The 27,745-nt window shown below is 62.5% G+C and overlaps 1 protein-coding gene across 1 annotated transcript; it reads right to left on the bottom strand.

Moving 5' to 3' along the window:
* Window positions 1-1,259: 1,259 nt before the first annotated feature.
* MAP2K2 (mitogen-activated protein kinase kinase 2) lies at window positions 1,260-26,901 on the bottom strand. The gene is made up of 11 exons (XM_087425724.1): window positions 26,602-26,901; window positions 21,562-21,772; window positions 15,738-15,884; window positions 10,848-10,925; window positions 10,141-10,192; window positions 9,934-10,058; window positions 9,106-9,319; window positions 7,158-7,222; window positions 5,733-5,794; window positions 4,532-4,577; window positions 1,260-2,702 (listed from the first exon to the last, which is right to left on the bottom strand). The coding sequence occupies exons 1-11, from the start codon at window positions 26,691-26,693 to the stop codon at window positions 2,592-2,594; spliced, it is 1,203 nt and encodes a 400-aa protein (XP_087281850.1). The 5' UTR covers window positions 26,694-26,901; the 3' UTR covers window positions 1,260-2,591.
* Window positions 26,902-27,745: the final 844 nt, after the last annotated feature.

The following is a 27,745-nucleotide window of genomic DNA, read 5'->3' as shown; positions in this document are numbered from 1 at the left end:
AGGCGACCCGTCCCAGGGGACGGGAGTTCCTCAGGATGAAGGGCAGGGCCGGCCTGCGCGGGGTCTGAGGACATGGACTGTTTGGGTGGAGCCCGCCTCGTCAGAGGCCACCGCCGGCTGCGGAGCCAGGTGACTCCGAGGGCCGCCCGTGGGCTGGCGAGCGACCGGCTCCGGGCTCTGGGCTCCGGGCACGAATGCCACGGAGGGGACCAGGCGGGGACAGAGCTCGCTCTCCGAGGACACAGGAGACGGCGCACGTGGTCACGTAAAGTGCTGTTTATGATGATGACAATGTTGACCTGAAAGAAAACCCGCACAGACACGACACTCGGTGTCTTCTTCCAAACCCAGCGCCCGAGAGTGAACACAGGGCACAGACAAAAGAGCCGCCGGTGAGCGCGAGTCCGCAGCCCCAATCCGTTTCCTGATTGGTTTCTCTTTTTTGGGACAGAGGTCAGACAGGGGGTGCTGGGGGTCACCGTGTGGGCATGTCCACAGGTGGCCCTGAACAGTCACGAGACTCCCGGACACCGTGGTGCAGGGCCCTCGGGCTCAGAACCCCAGGGAGGGCCCGGGAGCGCCCGGCGGCCCGGCCCCACCGCTGCCTGGACGCCAGGGGTCAGGAGACCCCAAGCCCACGGCTGTTGCGTGGCTCTCGCAGAGAGGCCTGCTCCCACGCAAGAGACCCTGTGAGCATGTCCCCGCTCGGGGAGCAGTGTCCCCAGGCCTGTCTGCAGCTGCCTTTGGCCAGATGGTTGGGAGCAGCCAGGCCCGGGCAGCTGGGAACCTGGATCAGAGGCTCCAAGTGTAGGTGTCTGCAGGAGTGGGGGCGACGGCTGGACACCCAGAAACTGTCAGCAGTCAGACGTGCTCTCGCCATGGTTCCCAAGCAACAGAACGGTCCAGCCAACAGTGGCCCATGCTGGGCTGCCCTCGTCCATGGCTGCTCGTGGAGGCACCCTGTTTCCGAGCCATCTCCCTGTCCCTCATACCCTGGGGGCCGTACTGCGCCCACCCCCAAATTCTCCCACTCCCCTAGGGCCCGGTCCTCATGGTTTCACCCCAGCTCTGTCAACGGGAGTCAGCCCGGCCCTGAGCCCTGCTGTGTTCAGGACAGGCCCAAAGATGCGGCCCGGCTGTGACCACCGGCGCCAGGTACCCTGGGACCAAGACGCTGAATCATGGTTCACACGTCAGGCCCCCCTACCCCCCTGAGGAAGCTCCGGAGGGAGTCAGGGGCCCACAGAGCGACACCTTCGTAACTTTCAGTTATCTTTTTTATTCTTTTCTAGACCAGATGAGACTTGGGGGGTAAACTATGAAGAGGCAGAAACCCGGAAAGCTGGCTGAAGAAGCCACCACCTCGTCTCCTCTTTGGTGTCCACAGAAAAACAACACAGGAGACTAGAAAGGTCTCCCTAAGAAGAAAAGGATCCAGCAGTTCCCAGAGGACCACAAGCCCCGGCCGTCCACTGCGCCGCCTCCTGAAGCACAGGGCCAGTGGGGCCTGCACAGGCCCGTCCCTCCCTGGGAGCCCTTCCCCTGCAATTTGCCACAGATAAGGATCAGCTACTTTCAGGCCTTCAGGAAGTATTGAGGGGGGCAGCTCACAGCTTCAGCATCTTCAGAGCGCACGGAGGAGGGGCTGCCTTAGATGCAGGCCTACCCTCCGCCACTGCCTACTGCCCAGTGGCCCAGGGGCGGCCTTCTCCGTCTGCGGTGGCACAGGCCAGAAGGCGGAGAGGCCAGGCGCAGGCCACAGCAGAGGCCTGGCTGGACAGCCCAACAGCCACGGCCGCCAGGACGACCTCTCTCCTGCCGTTGCGTTTCCAACTGGCTGCAGCTCAACGGTTCGAAGGCTTGCGAGTGACGTGCCCGGGGTGACATGCCCGGGGCGTCACGTCTGATTCGCGGGGCGCGTGGAGGTGACAGCGAGCCGCCCGCCCACGTCTGTGGGCCTGCAGGCGCGGGGGAGCACGGCCTTATCTGGGGATCTGCTGGGGTTTCAACCGCACGACGGCTTGGAAACCAACACTTCCTTCCCGCCGAGGCGAGCGGCAGCGCGGCGGCGGCGGCGGAGCCGGTCTGCTCCGGCTCAGGAGAGAGGGCAGTCCCTCCCAGGGGCAGGCCGCGCTCCACCGAGGCCACGCGGGCCGTACGACAAGGGGCCGGGCCTGGGGCAGGGGCAGGGAGTGGACCCCATGACGGCTCTGCGGGGCCTGCGGGGGAGCCCCCCAAGGGGCAGAGGTCAGGCGAGGGGTGACCGAGAAACGAGGCAGTGGCGTGTCCCCTCTTCTGGTGAAGGACGCCGGCGTCTGGGGGTCCCTCCGCGGCGTCGGCCTTGGAGGAAGAGCGAAGCCACTTCCTGAGCCCGCGTCTCTGCGCCCGGCCGGCTCTCCTGGCTGCCCCGCGCCGCCCCCGGGACACACGGCGCCACACGGCCAGCGGGCCCGCTCCGCTCTCGCTTCCCCGTGTCGCTGCTTTGCAACCTCGGGCGGCGCGTCCGGAGGCGGCGCGTCCGGAGGCGGCGGGGGGAGGAAGCGCGCGGCCCGCCGTGGGGAGGCGGCGGGAGGGCGGGGACAGGGCCCGCGTCACACGGCGCTGCGCGTGGGTGTGCTGGGCTGCCGCAGCCGCAGCGTTTTACACAGCCAGCCGGCGAAGTCCACCTCTTCCACCTCGGCGCGCTTGATGAAGGCGTGGCTCTGGAAGGGAAGAGGAGCGCCTGAGCAGACGCCCTGCCGCCCGGCCCAGGACACGGGGCGGCTCCGAGCCCCCCGCAGCCCAGTGCCCGGCTCTGCGGACACGGGGCCGGGCACTCTCTCTGGGGGGCGGCCTGGGCGCTGTGGGGGTGGAGCAGCACCCCCGGCCCCCACCCACGCGATGCCGGGAGCTCCCCTGTGTGACAGCCACAGATGTCCCCAGACACGGCCCCGTGTCCCCCATGGTGAGAACAGGGGTCCGGAACACAGAACTCTCTGTGGTGACAAGTTGTCTACACGTCCCGTTGGGCGTGGCAGCCGCCGGCCACGTGCGGCTCCCGGCCCCTGAAATACGGCCCATGTGGCTGAGGAACAGACGTGTGCCATCCATGTCGCTTAAAGCAGCTTCAACAGCCACACGCGGCTGGCAGTTCCTGTGCGTAGGGGACGGCGTAGGGGACAGCAGAGCACTAGGGGATCCTCGTGGGGGGCTGTGCTGGGGAGGGGGGGGCCTCAGAGTCCAGGGGGGGCTCCAGCCTCCCCACACGACATCGAGGCCTGGCTCTGGCTCGGGGGCGGGCGGGCCAGTTCTCGCCTTCCTAATGGGGGGCGCAAGCACAGCTGAAAATCCACACGAGGGGCACAGGGCTCCTGGGGTCTCAGGCACGAGGAGGAGCAGTCACTAAGCTAGCCCAGACAGCAGCAGTTCTACTGAGGCAGAGAGATCTGGAAGGTTCTCCTGCACAACGTGAACTGCGGGGAGCTGGGGGCGCCACAGGGGTTTCAACGTGAAGGCGTTTCTCTATTTCCCACGTGTATATTTTACAGCGAACCCGTGTTTATTACGTCACGTGTTCTCTTAACACACGTTTCTGTGTGAGACACAGTAAGGAGTTTCTGGAGAGAATCAGGCGGACACAGACCCCTCCACAGGGGGCTCCAGGCCAGGCCTTCTATCCTGATCAGAGCAAACGGCAACACAACGGGGACACACGGCTGTCGCCACAACTAACAGAGGGAGGCGGGATCAGACAAGGTGCCCGGGGCCTTCTCAGCCGGGGCGCTGCGGTGGAGACCCGCAGCTGGGGAGCAGGGCCTGGTCCTGTGCAAAGGCCCTGAGGTGGAGAGCAGCAGAGAGGCTGGAGGACAGGGGAGGAGCATAGGGAGGGCGGAGGTGGAGAGGCAGCGGGGCGGTCCCTGGGCCGGTGGCCTCAGGCAGGGCACCAGCACCCAGCGAAGGGCTCGGCTCCGTCATTTACGACACCGCCTTCTGACAGTGATCGGAGGCCCGTTCGCTCGTGTTGGGACATCCGCGAGTCAGCATCTTAGGACTGTACCCGGCACTGTTTTCTCTTAGAGGCACGTAAATAGCGGGCTGTCCTAGGTGATTAGACCTAACGTCACCAACGGTGGACATGGCGCGGGGGGCGCTGTGACGGCCCCTTCTAAGGCCAGACGTCAGCCAGCTCCGTGGCCCGTCCCCACCGCCAGGGGAAGGCGGGTCCCTGCGACCACCCTGGCGTTCAAGGACGCTGGGCGGTGTGGGTGTAAAGCAAGGAAACAGCCTGCAGCCTCCCCGACCCGTGGGGGTCCCGACAGGCCCAAGGCAGGAGCGGCCAGAAGCTCAGAGCTCAGTCTGAGACGCACCCCAGACCCGGGCGCGGAGCCGAGGACGGCGGCTGCTCTGGATCATTCCCCCCACAGCGCTCTCCCCTCGGTTCATGCCCGGGACAGCAGAGCCGGCTCAGGCGAGAGGGCCTGGCAGGGTCCCCTTCTCCAGGAGGAGGAAGAGGCCCGGGCGGCGCCCCGCGCCCCCGCGCCCCGTCACTCACCATGAGCATCTTCAGGTCCGCGCGCTCTGCTGGGTTCTTAATGAGGCTGGCAGTTCCGCGAGGGGGGACGGAGGACAGAACGGGGAGACAAGACAGGGCAGTTAGTCGTGGCCATGGGGACTCGCGTTCTGTGCTGTGACCGGGCAGCCTGTGCCAGCCCCGTGCCCGGAGGCGGCCAGGCACAGAACCCGTCCTGCTGTCCCTCTGCCGCCTGGTCCCCGTGGTGTAAGGAGGCCGCCCCAGGGAGGGAGGGCGAGGCGCCAGGACCGGGACCCGAGGGAAGGGAAACAGCGTGGGAAACCCCCGGCTGCTGCCAGTCAGAGGCCCGGCAGCCACCGCAGCTCCATTTCTAATAAAAACCCCAAGTTCGGGAGTCCAAATGTCAAAGTTGAACTTTTTCCTTCAAAAAAGCAGAACTGTCTGAAGGCAGCTGCTTGAAGCAGCTCGGGGCCGAGTGGTGCTTCTTCAAACCTCACAAAAGCCTCTTTCACGAGTATCAAAACGTTTACATGACCAGTAACTGGATTCGCAACACACTGTGCCGGCCAGAGGTCGTGCAAAGGGCCGGTGGCTCCTTCCCCACACAGAACGGAGCCCGTTTGCGGCTGAGTCACACAGCCCCCAGGCGGCAGCCGGGTGGCCGCGCCTGCTCATCCTGACACTCAGGCAGGAGGCCCCAGAGGAAAGTGGGGCGGCCCCGGCCCTCCCTCCTGGTCCGCAGCCTGTCGCCTGAGACATTTCTCAGTCTTCAGAGAGCGGAGGCGCCCATAGCAGGTGGCCACCTCCCAGAGCCTGGCTCGAAGGCTTATTTGGAAGCTGGAGGGTCACGGGGCCTGAGGGATCGGGACACTGAGGGGCCCGCTGGCTGAGGGCAAGGCGGGAGGAACGTGCTTTCGCGAGAGGCTGAAATCCTGGTTCACTCCGGGCTTGGGACGAGCTGCGGATGGCAGCCGGGCCCGTGACCCAGCAGCCCGGGAGCGGAGCCTGGGTCTTCAGATGAGCCCATGGTGTCCCCAGACGCGGCCCTAAACCCGGCACTCCTGCCCAGCAGGCTCAGCACAGGGCCCGCCCGGGACCGGGAGGAAAGGTGCATCTGAGCAGACGGCCGGGGTGCGGCGGCCCGTCTGGGAGGCAGGTGGGGCCTCCGTGACCTGGCCCAGCCCCGGCCGCCCGAGCCCTGCTGGGGGGCACGGCACCTTACCATTTATTTACAAACTCCTGGAAGTCCTGCGTGAAAGCGCCGTGAGGCAGCTTGGGAGGAGGCTGTGGGAGAGAACAGACGGGTGGGGGTCACACACTCGAGGATGGTTCCAGAATCACGGAGAGAGTACGGCATAGCACTTGTCGGGGACCCTCGGGATGCGCCTCTCCTGCCCTGGCCCTTCAGCGCACTGGAGGCGGACACCCGTCCCCTCTCCCTCCCAGCGGCCTCCCCCCAGGCCCTGCGCCCGCCACCCCGACTGGCTCGGGCTCTTCCAGGGTATTCTTTTGAAAGCTGGTTTTGGGAGCACCAGTTCTGGAGGGAAGGAGGGCAGGCCTCACCCTCGCCTTAGAGACAAGGGCGGTCACTCTCAACCACACTCGTCCTGTTGGGCCGCCCACCTCCGTGTGTGTCTCGGAATGAGCCACGGGTCTGGACCCGAGTGGGCAGCTAGCTGCAGGGGTCTGGGCCCTAACGCCGGGGGGCCCAAGGAGCCTGGCCCGGCACACGTCCTGGGGTGGAGACAGCCGGTGCAGGGTCAGGCCTGTCAGGGAAGGCGGGGGGCAGAGGCTGTCCTGGTGAAACGCACAGGGCTTCCCTGCTGGCTCTCTGCCCCCTGAGTCCTGGGGCCCGACCTTGGCGCTCAGGGCTGGGAGGGGTGGCGGCCTCCTGGGCTGGGGCGTGGCCGCCAGGCGCAGCGAGCGCTGTGTCACCACAGCCACCCGCCCTGTTCTGTTGCCACCGACCCTGCTCGGAGCCACTCACCTCGACACCCAGCCCTGGGCCAAGCCCAGCCGCCCCATTTCTCTGCCCTCACTTGAAAGGGCCACGGGAAACACAGGTCAGCCCACAGAAGGCCCGGGGGCTGCTGACCTCACTGCAAGGGGGCGCTTTGGGGTCGGGTCCCGCTCCCATCTTTACGCCGTGATTTAGCGTCTGCGCAATGGGAGTCTTCACGCCACCCACTCACGGCTGGAGAGGACGAGGCGGGGGCCCTTCCAGGGGCTCTGTGCCTACTTCCCCGAGAGGACGGCGAGCCTGGACTTCCCCCGGGAAGTGGGACTATTTCTGACCCCTGCTCAAGGGCTGCGAGATGCTCAGGGAGCGATGCTGGGTGACAGCTCCAGGGAGGGCCTGGGTCCTGGCCTCGGAGCGCGGGGGCTGCGGGGGACTTCGGGTTCGTCTTTATGAGAACGAACAACACAAGGCCCCTTGGGGAGGGGTGGGTCTGTGCGGCACGGAGCGAGGACGGTCACCTATTTGTACAGCTGACAACCCCCTACCGAGACATGAACGTCTCCATCTCTCCCTCCCCAACAAGACCCACAGCCCATGTGCGGAATTCTGTTTTCAGGGACGTCTTCCAGCAGGAAGGGCTTCATTCCGCTGGTGTGAAGAAGTGCCAAAGGGGCTTCGGGTACGCACCTCGTTCACAATGTAGTCCAGCAACTCGAAGATGGCCATTGCGGGCCGGCTGTCCATCCCGTGACCTGCCAGGGGACACAGACAGCGGTGAGGGGGCAGGCGGCCGCAGGTCTGCCGGGTGTCGGGTCTGAGTGTGAACGCAGCAGCACCCTCCTCCCCACGCCGGTCCAAACCGGGGGGCTCCGCTGGCCGGGTGGCTGTGCCCCTGCACCTGCCTTCCTGGCAAACTCACTGCTCTCCTGAGCCTCGCGTGAGTTAACGAAACAGACGCCACAATGAACAGGGGCGTTTTCTGAGAAGTCACACACTGGGCACCGTGCTGCGCCCAGGCTGGGCCTGTCACCACCCCCTGCTTCTGGCGCTCAGGCGGGGCGTGGGGGTGCTGCCCGGGAGCAAGGACGCAGCGTGACCTTGCGTGGAGACGGCAGCAGCCCCACATGCCGCTCAGGGCAGGCGGCCGGCCGGGGGCGGCTGACCCCTGTCCCAGACCCAGCTGGCCAGGGCCGGGTTTGGCAGCTGGACTTTCGCCTTCTGTCCTCTGTCCTGAAGCGGGCACGTGGGCCGGGGCAGGTGCTGGCAGGCCGAGGCGCCTGGCACAGCCCAGCGTCCTCCCTGCAGGGAAGGGGCCACAGCGGGACGCCTGCCGTGCTATCTGGGAGGTGGCGCTGGGAGGGGCGGAGCCAGGGCCTGAGGACACAGACTGAGGGGGCGGGGGGGCTCTCCCCTGGAGAAAATCAAGACACCCCAGCAGTCTGAGCGTGGTGCCAGGAAAGGGGAGCACCTGGGCTCAAAAATACCACGAAAATCACTGGCTGACAACTCAAGTGTCTGTCACCAGTAAATGGATACACAAATGTGGTCCATCCACACACTGGAATATGACGCAGCCATGAAGAGGGGTGAGGCCCTGACACAGCCACACTGTGGACGGACCCTGAACACACGACGCTCAATGAGAGAAGCAGACACAGAAGGACACACGGTGTGTGATCCCCTTGATGTGAAATGTCCAGAACAGGCACATCCACAGACAGGAAGTGGGTTCATGTTTGTTGGGGGCTGCGGAGTGACTGCTGACTGGGTGGGGCTTCTTTCTGGGGTGAGGGAATGTTCTGGAACTAGATAAAGGTGATGGTTGAACAACTTTGTGAAAATACCCAAATCCACTGAATTGTACGCCTTAAACGAGTAAATCTTATGGTGTCGGTTCCATCTCAGTAAACCTGTCACCAAACAGAGAAACCAACTACAGTCCACGGAACATTCCCCTGGACTCTCGTTTAACTCAACTCTCTTCTTGTCACTTGACTTTAAAACTCATACACAGAGCCCTGAGCGCTGCTTCCTAGTTAACGCCACCTCAGCCATGACCCCTCCCCCTCGCCACCGCCCAAAGCGGCCGATGTGTCAGCCTGAGCCTCGCTGGCACCGGGGCGCCCCACTGCCCAGGTGGCCGCCCGGGGAACCGAGAGTCATCTGGGCGCCCAGCTACCCCCAGCGCCCCCCGTCCCCCCATCCCTCCCACGCTGTGCCCTGTTGGGGCTGCATCCACCAGCCACCTGAGGAAACTCTGAGTCGGGTTCCACTGGGGGCTCCCCGAGTGACCCAGCCCACACACAGAGCGTGCGCTGCAGCGTCTCGGCAGTGGGCACGGGGCGCCCGCTGGGCAAGCCTTCTAGCTTTTCCGTTCGTCTGAATGTCTCTGTGATAAAACGATGGAAAAACCAACCACCCGAGGGCTTGGCCGAGGAGCTAGTGTCTAGATCCCCGCAGCTGGTGACGACAGGCTCAGCTGCCCGGACGGGACAGGTTTGGGGCTGCTCCCCGCGCTGCCCCCAGAAGTCTCAGGACCATCTGAGGACTGCTGACCACAGCGGGTACGACCCGGGGGACAGGTGGTGCCGGAGGGCCCGAGGGGACCGGCAGCTCTGGCGCAGGCCGTACGTACCACTCATGGGGCGCCCGGGGGGTCTGGGCCGTGGCGAGACGCCGTGCGGATCTCCCTCCGCCCCATCGACCACGGGCCGGCCAAAGATGGCCTCCAGCTCCTTGGCGTCTGGCGGGGGGATGGGGTACCTCCCGATGGAGAGCTCCACCAGGGACAGGCCCATACTCCAGATGTCCGACTGCACCGAGTAGTGGGTGCCCTGCAGGCGCTCGGGCTGTCGGGCGAGACAGAGAGGGAAGGAGCGCCCAGGGGGACGGCTGCGAGCGGGAGCCCGGAGCGCACGCGGACGGGGCGGCATCTCACTGTCTCCAACGCTCCCCCTGCAGCCCCATCCCGGCCCCCGCCCCTCTAGAGACCAAGCGACAAGAAAGCAGTTCTGCGCCCTCTCTCTACCGCCTCGGGACAGGGAAGCTTCCTGGCGGTGTGACCTCGGCTCCTCAAAGACCCGCCGTCGTTAGCGCTTTTGGAAAAGGGTGATCAGCCCGAGAAGACAGCAGAATGCCTCCTTCTCATCACAAGCCCAAGACTAACTTCCCAGAATCTGCTCCTAGCTCACTCAGACGTTTCCTAGACTACTTGAGGGCTAGTGCCTTGGCTCAGAATCTGACTGACTGCTCTCCCCGCCTGCACTTTTATTGCCAGTGGAAAGCAAGCAGCAGGCGTTTCCAGAGAGAAACCTGTGCGAGGAGGTGACGGAAACTAGAAGCTCAACGGAAAGGAGAAATCCAGCCAAGACAGAAAGTGGACCACGGGGAAGTGCAGGCTTCTGGAGACGCTTCTGGAAAACGGGGCAGAGCTGAGGGGGTGGGGGCCCCCGGCAGGACTCACAGACATGTAGGAGCGGGTGCCCACGAAGGAGTTGGCCATGGAGTCGATGAGCTGCCCGCTCACCCCGAAGTCGCACAGCTTGATCTCGCCCCGGGAGTTGACGAGGATGTTGGACGGCTTCACATCTGGGGGCAGAGCCGGCGGGTGAGGGGCACTCGCAACCTGCCCGCCCCCCCGCCCCCAGCCCAGAAAGCGCTCCCGTCTCACCTCGGTGCATGATCTGGTGCTTCTCCCGGAGGTAGGCCAAGCCCCGGAGAACCTGCGGGGAGCCACGGGGGCCATCAGCAGGGCCGCGCCGCGGGGAGAGGACGCTCCTCTGGACAGGCCCACGGGCCAGACCCGAGGGGCCACCGCACCTGGCGCAAGCTCAGGGGACCTGCTTTACGGTGGGGCGAGCAGGCAGTGGTGAAGCGGTGGCCACGACAGCCTGCGCTGGGGGCACAGACCCCCGCCACGGGCAGACACCTCTGCCTGCTCCGGCCTAGAGGAGGGCCGAGGCCCACGGAAGCGGAGACGAGGCCCCGGGCCCGGTGGCAGGGCTGTGAGTCTGGCCCGGCCACCCTGCCTCGGGGGTCGCTCCAGCCCGACGGGCAGTCACTGCTGAGCGCCTCGGCGCCGGGGCTGTGCGGAGGCCCCCAATCCACGGCGGGAAGCGCGCAGTGGGCGATTCCACCAAGTCAGCGAGGAAACACTCAAGGATGGTGGCACGTGGGACACCGTATCCCTGGGGCCACGCCACCAGCGTCTTGGGCGACTGCAACGCCCGATGGGCAGAAAGGCATCGCCCCACCACCCCACTGGCTGCCAGGGCTCCTCCGCCCCGGCCACGCTGAAGGGGGCCGCAGTTAGAACAAGGCCATGCCAGGCACGGGGCTGGGACGCAAAGGCCGGGGCAGCCGGCGCTGTACACTCACCGCGATGCTGACCTTCCCTAGGATCTCCTCGGGGATTCTCCTGGCTTCTTTCAACACCTGGTCCAGGGAGCCGCCATCCTGGGGGAGAAAGGCCGCTCTGAGCAGCTGGCAGCCGGGCGGTGCCCCCGTGGGCTGGCAGGGCAGACACGGCCTCCCAGGGGGACGCCGAGCGGCAGGTCTGACACCAGGCATCTCCCTCCCTGGAGCCGGAGCTCGAGGCCCTCCACGGGAGACAGATGCCGGAGCACAGCTGAGCGCAACCGGCCGGCAAGAGCCGGGGCTCCCTCAGCCCCTGCCGCCTCGGGGCCGCGCACCCGTGAGGAGTGGAGAGGCTGCCCGCACTCCCCGGGCGGCTCGGCCTTCCGGGACGCAGGCCCGTGGCCGGCGGTGACTCAGCCTCCCGGGTTGCCACGGCAGCAGCGGGTGGAGCGGAGCCCCGGAGGCGAGGGCTGCATGGCTGCCAGGCTGGCCACTGGAGCGACGGCGAGTGTGCCCGAGCGGGACCTGCTTCTGGGGGCCCGGGGTCCACTCCCAGCGGGCCGGCTGCAGCCCTAGCGGGAAGGGGGTGAGCAGAGGCGATGCAGAGGTGGAACAGGAGAGACGCGGCTGAGCCCACGCCCTCTGCACTGCGCCCCTGCACCCCTGCCTCAGCCCTGCTGCCCCTCTTCTCCGAGCCCCGGCCTCGCTAGGAAGGGACCCGGCGCACGAGGGGCACGGAGGACTCCTAGATGAGGTGACAGCTCTGCCCCTTTCCCTCAGGTCTCGTCACGGGCTCGAGGCTGCTGTGCACGGCGTGTCCCACAGAGGACCTGACACGGGTCATCCCAGTCGGTCCCCCACCCCGGGCATGGCCCCAAATCCACCTGACGAGGAGGAGACGACAGATATCGAATGTCTTGCAGAAGGTCGCCCGACACCAAACCGGAGACCAAACCCCAGGGTGTCGCCGGCTCTGGCCCGAGGAGCCTCTTCAGAGGTGGGCTCCGAGGACACGCGCGCCGGCCACTCAGGACGCCGGGTGGACACGGCCGAGTTCTGACCAACGGCCGGAGCCTGCCGTGGTCTCCCCGCACTCCCCAGGAAGGAAACCAGCTTCTAGGCTCGGACGGATGAGGTGGGCGGCCCCAGAGCCGGTGTTTTCTCCACTGCACTGCTCCGGGTCTGCGCCCCAAGCCACCGGCCTCCTGGGGACCCCTTGCACTTCAGTGGGGGGCGGGGCAAAGCCCGCGGTCTTGAGGAGGCCTGGGTCTGCCCTCTCTGGCTCTGCCCCAGCCGTGCTCAATGAGGATGGCCGTGGTGGGGAGTTCTAGAAAACCCAATGCACTCTGACACTTTGAGAACCGGCGTGACTCAACTAGCCCCACGCTGAGGGGAGGGACCGGTGCGCAGAGCAGGGTGTGGCCGAGGAAGCCACGGCACCGGGCGTTCCGGCGAGCCTGGTCTGGCCAGGGCGCCCGCCCAGCCCGCTCTGCACGCAGGGCCAGATGGGAAGTCCTTCTCGTTTTTTGTTTTATCATTCAACCTTAAAAGAATTTAAATTAAAAAAACCTTCTTTTTAAATTGTCATCCCTGCTCCCCAACGTGGCTCCTTTCAGTCTTGACTTCTCGTAGAGGTGGGTATGTGCGTGCTGCCGGAGAACATTCTGGAGAACGCCTGCAGAGAGGCCAGGGCGGGCCGGCACCACGTGGGTCTCAGGAGGCAGCCCCCCCGTGACGCAGACGTGCTCTCTCGACGGCAGGGTCCCCCTCGGCACTGAGGACATGGGGCTGGGACATCTCTGTGTGGCCGTCCTGGCCACTGTGGGGGTGAGCAGCATCCCTGGCCCCCGCCCACTTGATACCAGAAGCACCCCCAGTGTGACAACCACAATGTCCCCAGACATGGCCCAGTGTCCCCTGGGGGGGCAGGACCACCCCCAGGAGCGACGCCTGGTCTGCAGCCAGGGAGACTGAGGTCTGGCAGGGTAAGTGAGCCCTCAGGTCACGGGAGCAGGATGTGGTGCAGAAGACGGCACATCTAGGTCTCTCTGACCCCGAATCTCCCTCCTCACGCGTGGCCACACACTTTCATTTTGCGTGTGTGCTCGCAATGTTCTCGAAATCGTCCTTTTTAAAGCAGGTGATACGTGAATGTGCTTTTTTTGTAAAACTTCCAATGCAGATAAACAATACTCTGACGCCACAGCAATTCCACTCGCCTCCTCTGAAGTGCGACTTACAGTCTTCCAGATCTTTCTGTGCATTTGCATATACACCCATACGCAGAGGGCGCACAGAGCCTTAAATACACATCCACACGAGCGGGTGGACGCGCATCTCCCTCCTCAGGTCCCCCGCTCTGCACACACGCTGACTCCACTCTCCCCTGCATGGCAGCCTGGGCTCTCTGGGACCGGTGGATCTCTCATCACCGAAGACGGGGCCGCACACTCTTTAGGAGATCGCACGGGAGCCCAAGAAACACAGAGAGGAGCCTCTGAGTGCTCAGGAGCTGCGCCCCAGCCACTCTGGCCCTGAGACACCCACTGTGCGCTGAGTTCTCCCAGTAACAGGGTCAGGCCGCGGGGGAACCACCAGCCCTGCTGTGTCTAAGCCCCAGAGGCCCCACGCGCCGGCCAGGTGAGGGTCAACTTCTGAGCCGACTCGGGGTGCTCGTCGTCAATGAGGGATCTTTTCTCCAAAGCTGGGGCTGGAATCCACCTGACTGGAGACAAGAGCCGGTTCACACACGAACCCAGGGGAGATCAGATGGGCCTCGATCAGGGAGCGGAGCCACAGAGCGGGAGATCGACCAGGCAGATGTCACGACTGTGAGAAACGGAGGTGAAGGTCACGTGACACACGGGGACAACTGATGCTCCCTCGATGTTCCTCGTGTCCAGACTCCTCGCCCCGGCCTGGGAGGCAGGCATCACACCACCGGGCGTGACAGGCCAAGAGGTGCGGGACCCAAGTCGGCCGAGGGAGGCGAGCAGTGCACCAAGGCCCGACTCCAGGGCCCATGCGGGGCCCCCCAGGGCACAGGAAGGAGCGAGTGAACGAGGCAGACGTCCTGCAAACACGGGAACCCTCCGTGCCCGTGGATCAGCTCCAAGGGGATTCCTGCACGTGCAGACACTGTGGGGAGCGGTGAGGGGAAGGGCCACCTCCCCCGTCCTCGACTTACTATCCTCTGTGCCCCTCCTGAAGGCTCGCCCCAAACCTGAAAACCCGCAGCCTCCCAGGCGTGGATCAGAAGCGGTCAGGGGAAGGTGGGGAGCGCGGGCCCAGCGGAGCGTGCGGCTGTTCTCCTGTGCGTCACATCGCGCTCCACCCCCCTCGCACGCGCGACGCCCAGCACCCCACACAGCCCACCCAGGAATCTCGGGACGGTGAGCACAGCCAAGCAGTGGAATCGCCAGGCCTCCCCTGCATCCTGGGGGACCCTCTGCAAGCTGCAGGGAGCAGACACCTCCCGCCGAAACCAAGGCTTCAGTCACCAAGAATGAAGGGGAGAGGGCGGTGGTGACGCCCCCTTTACTGCAGGAGCGGGGGCCTTCAAACGATGTCCGGGGGAAACAGGTAGGGGTGGCAGAGAGCACTGGAGAGGAGGGGGCGGGAAGGAGACTGGGAAGGGGGCAGGGGAGGAGGGAGAGGAGAAGAGGGGAGGAGGGAGGGGCAGGAGGGCCGAGGAGGGGGGGAGGAGGAAGCAGAGAGGGGAGGAGGGGAGCGACAGCACAGAGGAGCTCCCCTCAGACCACAAAGCGACTGCACGCCCTTCTCGCCCGATTCTCGGCTGACGGTGCCTGGGCCAGGCGGGCGGGCAGACACCATCTCCCGCTCCCGGGTGAGAAAAGGGGCTCTGAGGGCGCTGCCCGGCAGGGATGGCGGGGACCACGCGGCTGGGCAGGGGCAGGGCGGGCGGGAGCACCTTCTCGGGTGCTCCCTCTGGAGCTGTTACACCACCCCACCCGCCCACTCACGACGCCTTCCTTGCGGGCGCTTGCTCAAATTCGTTTCCTGCCTTCATTACAAAACCGTCAGAGGGGACAGCGCGTTTGCGAGGCGTAACCGAAGCTGCTGTGCCGACAGGCACGCCGCATCCTGGTTTTGCAAGGGCCCCGCCGGGCCTGGGCCGGACAGCCGGCAGCAGGCAGTCTCATACCTGACCAGTTCGCTCGCAGAGGGTCGGCAGCGTTTCCTCCCAGGCCTGCAGCTCTGACCACTTCTGCTTTCATGACGCCCAATCCCACCCATCTCTGAGCTTCAAGACCGGCATTTCTTAACACGGGGTACATGAGAATCAAGCGTGGCGGTTTAAAAAAAGACAGGTGCTGTGCTCCACCACAGAGCTTCTGATTCCACAGATCTGAGCCGGGGTGCAGACCTGGGCCCGCCTTTCAAACAGCTCCCCAGACTGTGGCACTCTCTTCAGAGGGCACTCAGGAAGTATCGGTCAATCGCTTAATCACAGGTACCTTTGGGCCCAGCCATTCCACCGGGGGACCTGCAAATCACCACCCAGGTACATGTGGATGCTGGAATACTAGATGGCAGGGAAAAAGCCGGAGCCAGCTCCATATTTGCCAACAGGGAATGACTTCCACCACGTGTCAAGAGGAAAAGCCAAGCTGGGAAGAGGGTGCCTGGTGTCTAAAAACAAAGGAATCACGTACACACATGCTCACACAGACGTCGGCTGCCTCCAGAAGGATGCCCTTGGAAACAGTTGTGCTGTGGCCTCTGAGGACAGGCCCGGAGGGGCACAGGCAGGCAGACCTCCTTCTCACCGGGCACCCCCTCATTCTGCCAACTCTCCGTCCTGCCACATCCACCTGCTCGCGGCCTGGGCGGCTGTGGGGATGCTGGCTGCGGCCCTGGCGTGGGGTGCCCCCAGGGCCCCGTGCTCACCATGTGCTCCATGCAGATGCTGATCTCGCCGTCGCTGTAGAAGGCCCCGTAGAAGCCCACGATGTACGGCGAGTTACACTCGTGCAGCACCTGCAGCTCGCGGATGATCTGGTTCCGGATGGCCGGCTTGATCTCCAGGTGGATCAGCTGCAAGGGAATGGGCAGCAGGTTCAAGACCAGGCCACTGAGGAGCCTGCAAAGAGGGGGCCTCGCTCCTGCGCTCTGGGGGTGCTCAGGACAGCAAAGACCAGCCTGCAATCCACTCCTAGGTGTCCGTCTACCTAAGAGAACCGAAAACACACGTCCACACACAAACCTGTACATGCGTGTCCACAGCAACGTGATTCACAACAGCCAAAAGGCAGAAGCTACCCAAGTGTCCATCAGTGGATGATGGATAAACAGTGTGTCCATCCACGTAGGGGAATATGATGCAGCCATGAAAAGGAGTGGAGCCCTGACACAGCCACACCGTGGATGGACCATGAACACATGACGCTCAGTGAGAGAACCAGACACAGAAGGACACGCGGTGTGTGATTCCATTGATGTGAAATGTCCAGAACAGGCAGATCCACAGACAGGAAGTGGGTTCGTGGTTGTCAGGGGCTGGGGAGGTGGTGGGGAGTGACTGCTAATGGAGAAATGGTTCTATTTGGAGTGATGAAAATGTTCTAAAATCGATGGTAGTGATGGGTACATAATCCTGTGAATATACCAAAAACCAGTGAATTATATGCTCTAAAAGGGTAAACTGTACAGTATGTGAATTACATCTTGATAAACCTGTTAAAAAAAAAATCAATGTAGCAACTATGTTTCCCTCAGTTACAGGGTGAGCTCTGTGAAGAGGAGTTTTCTGCCACCCAATCATACGATGTGCCAGCCTTTCCCAAGAGGCGGGCCAGGGGATGCCCCACCAGAGGGGATTCCTTCCCCCCGCCCCCCTCAGGCAGGTTTCCCCAGAGCCCTTCCCACCTCCAGGCCAGAGACAATGCCAAGAGCCTCCAGCCGCCAGCCTAGGACCCCAGCTCCCCTTCCACTTGAGTTCAGGTCGGCAGAGGGGGTGTCACCAAATCCATGACAACACTTCAAAAGGTGAGAAACCAAAGGGCCATCTGGAGAGAGGCGGAGAAGACAGCTGAGAAACACCAAGAACAACGCCCGACTGCAGACCCCAAGTGAGCTGAGAGCCACTGCCCGGCGGCAAAGAGCCGGGCCGGCCACTTAGACTCCTAGCTGCACCAGCCATCGCATTACGACAAGAAAAGGGTGTGATTTGCACCCTTTGTCGGAGAGGCGGAGCCAGATCACGGGTGTCTAAAAACCATCACCGTCAATTCACTAGATGTTTGTTAGAGCCGATTACGCACAAAGCCAGTGACGAGGAGAGAGAGAAGGCAGAGACGGCCGCCTGGGGAGGAGAAGCGGGTGAACCGCCTCGGAGGTGGAGGTGCCCCGTCGCAGGAATCACACAAAGCTGGTCCGGGGCTCAGGCGACACAGGGCAGCCTTGAAGGACGGGTAGGAGTCGGCCAAACAGACAAGGTGGGGGCAGGTGCTCCAGGCGGAGGGACAAAGGGCTGCCTGTTCGAGGGCAGCCGGGCATGAAGGGGTGTGTGCCGAGTTCGGGGGGCACAGGGTACGTGTGGGGGTGCCACCTGCTCACAGGCCCATGCCAATGATCTTCCCGACCTTGAGAACTGCAGCAGGTTCCAGCAGCACAGGGCCCGGGGCCTCCACTTGAAGGTTCTCCGCCCGGCCCAGCCCACAGGCAGGGGACACTGCACCCCCCAGGGCCACCCCAGCAGGATGGCGGATCACACCAGGACCCCAGGATGCTCCTTCCCCCAGCGGGACCACGTCTGTGAGGTGACGCCCGAAACGCGCACACAGATACGCTCTGCAGGCGCTAGAAGCTGGGTCTGAGAGGGAAGCTGCGTCGAGGGTGGGCGGTTGACCCTGAAAGCCGAGAAAGAAGGGGACAGCGAAGCCGATGGCCGGGCAGTCAGGGGCAACGCAGAGCAGCGCTGCCCAACAGAAATGCAACTCGAGCGCGCATTTAATTTTAAATCCTCCAGCTGCTGAGTTAATAAAGTAACACGAAACAGGAGAAGTCAAATGCATTTTTCATGTACTTTGTTTAACTCAATGTATCAAAACATCACCGTTTCGACGAGTGATCCGTGTAAAAACATCAATGAGAATTTTTTCACGTGGAGCCCTTGAAACCTGGTGTGTTAGCTCGCACGTACGGCAGCGTCCGTTTGGACCGCCTGTGTTTCCAGGGCTCAGCAGCCGCGTGTGATCGCACTTCAGAGGAGCCACAGATGAGCGAGCGGCTGGGGAGCAAGAAGCCACTCAGCTTTTCTTTTTTTTTTTTTTAAAGATTTTATTTATTTATTCCCCCCCCCCCCCCAAAGCCCCAGTAGATAGTTGTGTGTCATAGCTGCACATCCTTCTAGTTGCTGTATGTGGGACGCGGCCTCAGCATGGCCGGAGAAGCGGTGCGTCGGTGCGCGCCCGGGATCCGAACCCAGGCCACCAGCAGCAGAGCGCGCGCACTTAACCGCTAAGCCACGGGGCCGGCCCAGCCACTCAGCTTTAGAGAAGCGGAAGGAGTGGACAGAACTGGAGGGAATCCCAGGTCCCGGAAGCCGGGGTTGGGGCCCTGACGTGAAATAAGACCACGGGAGTCAGGCTTTCGGGAAAGTGCATCAGGCTTTCGGGAAAGTGCAGTGGAGAGAAGGGGCCACTGCCACCTGATCCCGGGTTTAACGGGTCTGTTGTATCTAGTGAAGCGAGATGCACTCACCCAGACTGACTAGGAGCCCCCACTGAGGGTGTGCGGGGGAGACGGGGTTGCTGGCCCCACTGCACTGATGGGCAAGCTGAGGTCCCGAGACGGTAAGTCCCGTTCCCGGGGCGCACGGCGGGTGGGCGGGCAGGTCAGGATGGGGCCGGGCTCACGGACACCCCCCTGGGTTTCCCCTGCAGGATGGGGGATCTGAGTTAGGAATGGGGGTGGGAGGGGACGCACTAGGAAAAGAGGGAAGTGGATTCTGGAGGCAAAGCCCTGACAGCTTCCACCAGGTCAGGTCGACTGTGAAGGGCAGACCCAAGAGATTCAAACCCAGTTCAGACACCGACCCGACTCAGCCTCAGCTTTCTCATCTGTACAGTGAAGCTGCTGAGGGTTCAGCACCAGCTCTGACACGGGGCAGCCCCTTGAAAGATGGCAGCTTGTGTTATTATGGGGCCTTGGGCAGGTCACAGAACCTCCTTCTAGAAGCGAGCAGGTGCAGCTAAACGCAAGGCCGAGGGTACAGGGAAGGCGAGGGACGGGAGCCCCGCACGCGTAACTAACAGGTGGAACTCCTCGCCGAGCTCCCCCAGCCCGAGTAACGCCGAGGTTCTGTTTCGGGCCTCTCAGAAGGAAGCAGGAGTCAGAAGGCCATGCCTGGGTCAAGAAAACATTCACGAACGAGGGTGACTGCAAAAATCAAGACGGCTTTTCTCAGGTCCTACAGAACCACTCTTGTTGCTTTCCCAGCACGTCACGGTGGTTAGGATAACCCTCTGCCGATCAAAGGGACCAGGGGGACGCCGGCCCTCAGAGCGGGATCCCCACAGGCCTTCCAGAAGCCTCACCCCTCAACCCTCACCCCCGCAGGAGGCCGCACGTGGAGATCTGACGAGCTGACACTCAGGATGCATCGAATTCGTATGCGGCTTCCCGGGAATTGGGAATCCCACCCAGGGCAGCAGAGGAAGGACCGAGGCCACTGATGCCTAAAAACCACGTTGTCACTTCAATTTTCCCGTCTGTGCCCTCGACTTAACAAAGGCAGACTGGCCTCCCGGGTGAACGGGCATTCCAGATGGATTAACAGGAGCCCCAGACCCCCCCCGACGGGCCGAGGGCCCTGGGCCGTCAGGGAGTCATGGCCCCAACCGCACGATGGCCACGGAGCCGGCCTTCTCGTTCAACGTAGTCACCAGATACACGTGGGCGCCCGCTCTGTCCCCACACCGGAGGTGACGATCTACGGGGAGCAAAATCTGAGGTCCTTTCCCTTTAGTTTTCTTGGACCTATTTTTTTTTTAACCTTTTGTCTTGAAAGAATTACAGAAGCACGGGAAGTTGTAGCAACAGCAGAGAGGACCCCGTGGACCCTGCAGCCAGCCCACGGCGACGCCTACGACTGAAAGACTGTGTCAAACCAGGAGACTGAAAGGGGACAGCACCGTCACTGGACCACAGGACCTGTCTGGCCTCCCTGGTCTTAAACTCCTCAATCTTACTTCCCAGGGTTTCATACAGCTGCAGATAAACCCCTAGAGTCACCTTTACTACAAGGCATGTCGGCCCAGAAGATTCCTCGCTGGCCTGAGAGAACCCCTCGGTCCCGGACGCAAACCCCGACCAGCACTCGGGCGACGGCGGACCAGAGATTTCCAGGGCAGCTCTGGTCTTGAAGCGGCCGCCTGGGGTGGGGCTTCAGGAGGGAGGGCGGCTCCAGAGGCGGGAGAAAGAGCCGCGGGGCTGCACCTAGTGGAAAGCAAGCACCTCGTTCCCGGGAAAGGCAGGACCCTCAGGAGACGCTGGGCCGCACAGACCCGCCCGGGCCTGGGGCGGGCAGGTCTCCAAGAACACGATTTGGGCACTACAGGATTATGGGCTTCCAGAAAGAGGCGGCTGAAAGAACTCGTTCCTACGCGCTAACCCCCATGTCAACACGAAGTCCCCCACTCACGCATTTAAGAGCCACTATCCCCAGTGGTCACATCCTCTCCTTCCAACTCCCCACGTCTCCCCGGGAGTGCTCCCGCACATTTAGTGGGAGGCTGCGCTGTGGCGCAGGGGCCCAGACGAGGGAGGCCTGGACTCCTCAGTGCCAGAGTTTGTACCAAAGGGTGGGGTGATGGTTGATTTCATGTGCCCACTTGGCTGGGCCATGGTCCCCAGTGGTTGGTCCAACACCAGTCTAGATGTCACTGTGAAGGTATTTTTTAGGTGTGATTTAACATGGAAATCATCAGACTTTGAGAAAAGCAGAGGACCCTCCATTAGTGGGTGGGCCGCATCTAATCAGTTGAAGGCCTTAAAAGAAAAGACAGAGGTCCCCACCAAAGAAGAGGGAATTCTACCCCCAGATTGCCCTTGGACTCGAGCTGGAACATCAATGCTTTCTTGGATCTCCAGCCTGCCAGCCTGCCCTCAGATTTTGGATTTGCCAGACCCCCAGGAGTGCATGAGCCCATTCCCTAAATACCTCTCTTTCTCTACACACACACGTGCGCCCTAGTGGTTCTGTCTCTCTGGAGAACTCTGACTAATACAAGTAGTTGGGTTACCTCATTGCCAAGGGACCCCCTCATGTGACCATCGCAACAGAGCCCCGTCTGGGTCTGCAGTGCTTTCTCCTGGTCATGAAGTCAGGGTGATGCCAGCTCTAAGGGGACCTGATTCTCCTCCTTTCTTCCCCAAAACTCCACTCACTACATTTCTCAAGCCAGTCCATAAACAGTCCTGGACATTCCTGGGAATCTGAATTTAAGCCCTCCCCAAGGGCAGAAGTCCGTGATGGAAGGGAAGAGCCTCGTGAGGCAAGCCAGCATTGCCGTATTCTACCTAGACCCCGGGCTCTTCCTCGGGACCAGGACCCACACTGTGGGGAGGGCCTCTGAGCCCAGGAGCCAGTGAGGAAGCAGAGGCCCACACTGTTCAAACCTCCGTCCCATCTACCAGGGAGAAATCACCCCCCTACACGGACCGTGGAGTAGGGGACAGAATGCTCGCCCCGCCGCCGGCCGCCTCTCACCTTTCTGGCCATGATGAGGCCCGAAGGTCTGTGCTGGACCTTGGTGACCACCCCGCCGTTCCCGGCTCCCAGCTCCGAGATCCTCTCGAAATCATCATCCTTGAGCTCCCCGACCTTGGCCTTCTGGGTGAGAAAGGCTTCCAGCCGCTTCTTCTGCTGCTCGTCGAGTTCTAGCTCCTCGAGCTTCTTCTGGAGGTCCACCAAGTTCGCCCTGCAGAGACCCCAAGGGCAAGGGTGAGTGAGGAGTATATGAGCTACTGAGAGACGACGCAGCCTGAGCCGAGGTTGCTGTGTGGCCGCTGCGCGCCGGGCCCTGGGTTGGCGGCTGGGAGGACGCGGAGATGAACCAGACCTGACTCTCGTGATCCAGGGGCCTGGGATCCAGCAGGAAGGCAAGACCTCCCGCAGACACACAGGCACGGGCTCTCTCCCCACTCACAAAGTTCAGGACAGACCCCAGGACCTGGAGGACCAGCTCTGGGATCAGACCCAGGAGCCTTCCTGAAGCAAGGGCTCCAGACCGTGTGGAAGGAGACGAGGGAACTGGGGAGACAAGACCGGGGGTCGGGCGCATGAAGGCCCAGGCCAGGACACCTGTCCTTCACGAGGACAGAGGAGCAAACTCGTTGTGAGTGGCCTCAGAGCAGAGAACCAGAACCAATGGGCAGACAGAAGTCTCAGCGTCCATGCCTTTAATTTACACGAATCCTGCACAGGCATTTGAGGGAGAAAAGGAGAGGGGCATAATTTCAGTAGTGCAGACAATTCCAGGGCATTCCGCCCAACCTGCACACTCTTATCATACCCTGAGCATTACTGAAAACACTAGGCATTTATACACACACACACAGATTCTTGGACCTGGCTATTAAAAAAACCAACCACATCTATTGCACTTTAGTGGGTGACTCAAGGGATCTTCAAAGGACATTTTGACAATAAGCTATTTTCACTAATGCTTTGACTTTTTTTTTGTGTGTGTGAGGAAGATTAGCCCTGAGCTAATATCCGAGCCCATCTTCCTCTACTTTATACGTGGGATGCCTGCCAAAGCATGACTTGATAAGCAGGGCATAGGTCTGCGCCCGGGATCTGAACCTGCAAACCCAGGGCCACCGAAGCAGAGCGCATGAACTTAACCACTATGCCACCGGGCTGGCCCCACGGATGCCCTGACTTTGAAGCAGATCCTGGAGGAAAAGGCAGCTCCCCGTGACAGGCGGGGAGACTTCAGCTCAATGCACACAAGAACCCACCTAGTGCCGTCCGAAAGAAATAGAAGGGAAGCCACGTGTGCAATTTAACATTTCCTAGCCATGCTAAAAAAATATGCATCAGGTGAAATTAATTTTAATATATTTGTTTTAACCCATCAAAAATATAATTTTCAATGGGTAATCGATATAAACAAATGAATGAATATTTATTTTTACTTTTTTGTATTTTATGTCTTTGAAATCGGGAATGCATCTTATACCTACAGCTCCCCTGAATCTGGACAAGCCACTGCCGGCTGTGGTCGGGGCTAGCGGACCAGACAGTGTGCGCAGCTAAGGATACAGGAGAATGGGCCCCCTCGGGCGGTCCTCAGCCACCAATTCCTGGGGGGGGTTTAGGCCGAGGTTGACTGTCCGCCTGGGGGAGACCTCACGGGGGATTCAAGCAGGGACGAAGGGAAAATGGAATTCTCAGGGACCTTCCAACTTCGGAGTTTGGCCACGACTCGCCTGCAACTTAAAGAGGTGCCAGCAAAGGGCAGAGAGGCCGGGAGGCGAGATGACCTGCCACTGGGCGATGTCACCTGAGCTGGTAGGGGGCTAGGTGCCACTTCCTGAGCAGGTACCAGAGCTCTGCAAACACCATCTCATTGAAGTCTCATGATCCTCCCGGGGGTGGGTCTCTTGCTGCCCCCGCCCACGCAGGAGGGAACAGGCTCAGAGAGGTTGAGGAACTTGCCCGAGGGTCACGACGCAAGGCAGTGGCAGAGGCCAGAGCGAACCTGTGTCCTTCCTGATTGTAGAGCCTGTGCTCATCGCAGCGTGCCCTGAGCCAGGACCTGGGGCCTGGCGGGAGCTCACTCAATGCCTGGGAGACCAAGAGCTGATGAAGAAGAAATGAGGACTCTGACGGACGCAGCAGGGGAGGCAAAGGCATGAAGGGACGTGAGCCGGCTCCTTCCCCCTAGGGCTGAAGGGGCCATGTTGGAGGCCAGACTCTGGAAGGTCTCCAGCCCTGCCCTGTGACATCTAAAATGCAATCTGGAGTCAGCTGATTAATCCATTTTAAATTTAATGGCAACTTGACTGGGGTTATAAAAAAAAACCCTGGAATTCCAACGGCTGGCCTCCTCTGCTGGGGGAATTCTTGAAGGGATGGAAATCAGAAACCACATCAAAGAAAGAGAAGTGGAGAGGAAGGAAGAGGTCTCCCGGAGGAAGAACAAGGAGCGGGTTTCTGAAAATTAGGAACCTGTCCCCGCGTTGAGCTGTGCGCTGGGAGACGGAGAAAGATGCCGGCTCACACACACACACACACACACACACACACACACACACACACACACACACGTGCGTGAAGACCGTCCTTCACCCGGGGCGCAGGAGGCCAAGTCCCCGAGGGGACCAGACGTGCCCTTTGCCCGGCACACCACAAGCACAGCCAGCAGACCCCCCGGCCAGGGGCCTCTGGACCACTCCCCTCCACCGGCATGGAGAGCGGGAGTGGGGAGGTCATGGGGACTTCTGCGGCCAGGCGGTCACCCCGGTGTGACCATACACACTACCATCCCGCCATCCCATAGCCCCGCCACCCCCTGCTCCCTGCTCTGTCCCCTGCCCCCAAGCCCTCCAGTCTCCCTCCACGGCCTGCACTTCTCCAGCCCGGAGGCTCTGCCAGTCCATTCGATTCAGAAGCTCTGCTTATGTGCCTTCAGGGGTCCCAGCAGGGCCCCCGCTCCTTTCCCCCACCCCTCCCACTTCTCCCCACACCCCACCCCTCCACATCCCCCTCACTCCCTGCTGCCCCAGCCTCCTCACCCCTCTCTGCTACTTCCAGGAGCCCCTCTCCCCCACCAGCAGGGTCTTCTCATCCTGCCCTTAGTCTCTCAGGCTCCTTTCCCCCAATTCCCTTGGAGACTCTCCTCCTCCCCACACCCCTTCAGGGACCCGTCCCCCATCCTCATCGCTCAGGCGTCCCTTCCCTGTTGCTGGTCTTCTGTGGACCTCCTCACCCCATCCTCACTCCCAGGGACCCCCCCCGTCGCCCCTTACTCTGATTCATTACTCAGGGACCGCCCGCACCCTGTCCTCTCCCCATAGGGACCCCCTCAAGACCCCTCAACCTGTCCTCACCACTCAGGAACCCTCCTCACCTCCTCCTCCCCTCAGGATCCCGCACTCTGACCTCACTACTCAGGGACTGCCCCCTTACTCCTATCTCACTGCCTGGGACTCCCTGACCCATCCTCTCCTCTCAGGAATCCCCCCATCACCCCTGATTCACGACTCAGGGATCCCCCAACTCGGATCGCAGTACTCAGGGGCCCCACGCCCATCCTTTCCCTGCAGGGACCTCCTTCACCCCAATTCACGACTCAGGTACCCCCCTCACTGCAATTTCACTATTTAGGGTCCCACGCCCCATCCTTTCCCCTCAGGGACCACTCCTTGCCCTGATTCTCTACTCAGAGTCCCCTCAGCCCATCCTCTCCCCACAAGAACCTGCCCTCAACCCGATGTCACCACTCAAGGACCCCTTCCTCCATCCTCGCTACTCAGGGCCCCCTCATCTCATCTTCTCCTCTCAAGAACCCTCCTCCATCCTCCATCACTGAGGACCCCCCACCTCGATACTCAGAGCCCCCTCCCCCATCCTCACTGCTCAGGACCCCTCCCCACCCTCACTACCCAGGGCCCCTCTCTCCATCTTCTGGGGGGGGCCCTCCATCCCATCCCTTCCTCTCAGGGATCCCTCCCCTTCACTTCTTTAATCAGGGCCCCCTCTCCTGACCTCACTATTCAGGGACCCCCACCACCCTGTCCTTTCCTCTCAGGGACGCACCCCTCCCCCTCCCCCCGTCCTTTCCTCTCGGGAACCCCCTCCTCCCTCATCCTTCAACACTCAGGGACCCCCTCCCTCCCTCATCACCCAGGGCCCCCTTTCCCCTCCCTCATTACCCACGGCCCCCTCCCCATCCTTTCCTCTCAGGGATGCCCTCCCCCTCCTCATCACCCAGGGGCCCCCTCTCTGTCTTTTCCTCTCAGGGACCCCTCCTCCCGTCCTCCATCACTCAGGACCCCCCCCCTCCCTCATTACCCAGAGCCCCCTCTCTCCATCCTTTCCTCTCAGGGACCCCCCATCCCTCATCACCCAGGGCCCCCTCTCCCCATCCTTTCCTCTCAGGAACCTCCTCCCCCTCCCTCATTACCCAGGGCCCCCTCTCTCCGTCTTTTCTTCTCGGGGACCCCCTCCTCCCGTCCTCCACCACTCAGGGCCCCCTTACCCCATCCTCGCTACTCAGGGCCCCCTCCCCCCCCCCCACCACCCAGGGCTCCTCTCCCCATCTTCTCAGGAGACCCCCCATCCCATCCCTTCCTCTCAGGGATCCCTCCCCCTGACTTCTTTAATCAGGGCCCCCTCTCCTGACCTCACTATTCAGGGCCCCCCACCACCCCGTCCTTTCCTCTCAGGGCCCCCCGTCCTTTCCTCTCGGGAACCCCTCCCCCTCGTCCCTCAACACTCAGGGACCCCTCCCCCTCCCTCATCACCCAGGGCCCCCTCCCCATCCTTTCCTCTCAGGGACCCCCTCCTCCATCACTCAGGGCCCCCTTCCCCTCCCTCATTACCCAGGGCCCCCTCTCTCCGTTTTTTCCTCTCGGGGACCCCCTCCCTCCGTCCTCCATCACTCAAGGACCCCCCTCCCCCATCCTCACCACTCAGGACCCCCTCCTCTGTCCTCGCCACTCAGGGCCCCCTCCCCCTGCTCCCCCGAGACCCCCCGCGCCGCCCCCTCCCCCCGTGCGCCCCCGGCCGGCCACTCACTCGGAGGCGCCCTCGCTGGTGGGGGACGGGCCCTCGGCGATGGCGGGGCTGATGTTGAGCGCCGGCAGCACCGGCTTCCTCCGGGCCAGCATCGGGGCTCCGCGGGCCGGCGGCGGCGGCGCCTCAGCCGGGGCCCATAGGGGGCGGGCCGGGAGCGGGCGGCGCCGACGCGAGCCCGGGGCTGCGGCCGCGGCCTAGCCGGCGCCGGGGCGGCGAGGGCGGGCGGCCTGCCGACCGGGGCCGAGGGGCGCCGGGGGGCGCCGGGGCTGAAGCCGAGGAGCCGCCGCTGGCGCCGCCGCCGAGGCCCGAGCCAGGCTGACGCTGCAGCCAGAGCCCCGGAGGCCGAGGGAGGGGAGGGGAGCGACGAGATCGCGAGCCGGCCTCTCGCGAGAACCACCGCCAGCCGCCGCGCCGGGCCCCGCCCCTCCCCGCGGCGCGTGCGCACCAGCCGAGGCCGCCTCGCCTAAGGTGGAAGGGGCGGAGACCGACTCCAGGCGGTGCCTGGAGCAGCGCGCTCTCGCCTCCCACCGTGCGAGTGCGCATGCGCTGGGGGCCGGGACAGGCAGGGCGGGAGGGAGGCGGCGGTGGGGTTGATGAGCGTGGGCAGGTGGGCAGGGGAGAGGTCAGACCCTCAGAGCCGTGTGAGAGGTGGACCCAGAGTGACTTTAAGTCTTTTTGCCAATTCTGGAACCCCCCCTCCCCACTAGCACCTCATAATATCAAGTATCCCCATTCTTTTAAAAAGAGAGGTCATTGTAAAACTTTTTTGTTGTGGTGGTAAATATACGTAACATAAAACTTACCATTTTGACTATTTTTAAGTGCACAGCTCAGTGGCAATGAAGCACACTCACATTGTTGTGCAACCATCCCCACCATCCGTCTCCAGAACTTTCCATGTTCCCAAGCTGAGACTCTGTCCCCAGGAAACACTGACTCCCCGTCCCCTCCCCCAGCCCCTGGCCCCACCATCTACTTTCTGTCTCTGTGGATGTGACTCCTCTAGGGACCTCATAGGAGTGGATCACACAGTGTCTGTCCTTCTGTATCTGGCTCATGTCACTGAGTGTCATGTCCTCAAGGTCCACCCATGTTGGAGCAGGTGTCAGAATCTCCTTCCTTTTTAAGGCTGAATAATATTCCA

Source organism: Ceratotherium simum, chromosome 39 (assembly GCF_057802395.1).
Source record: "Ceratotherium simum simum isolate JZ-2026a chromosome 39, ASM5780239v1, whole genome shotgun sequence".
Taxonomy (NCBI): domain Eukaryota; kingdom Metazoa; phylum Chordata; class Mammalia; order Perissodactyla; family Rhinocerotidae; genus Ceratotherium; species Ceratotherium simum.
This window is presented reverse-complemented; position numbering and strand designations above follow the sequence as displayed.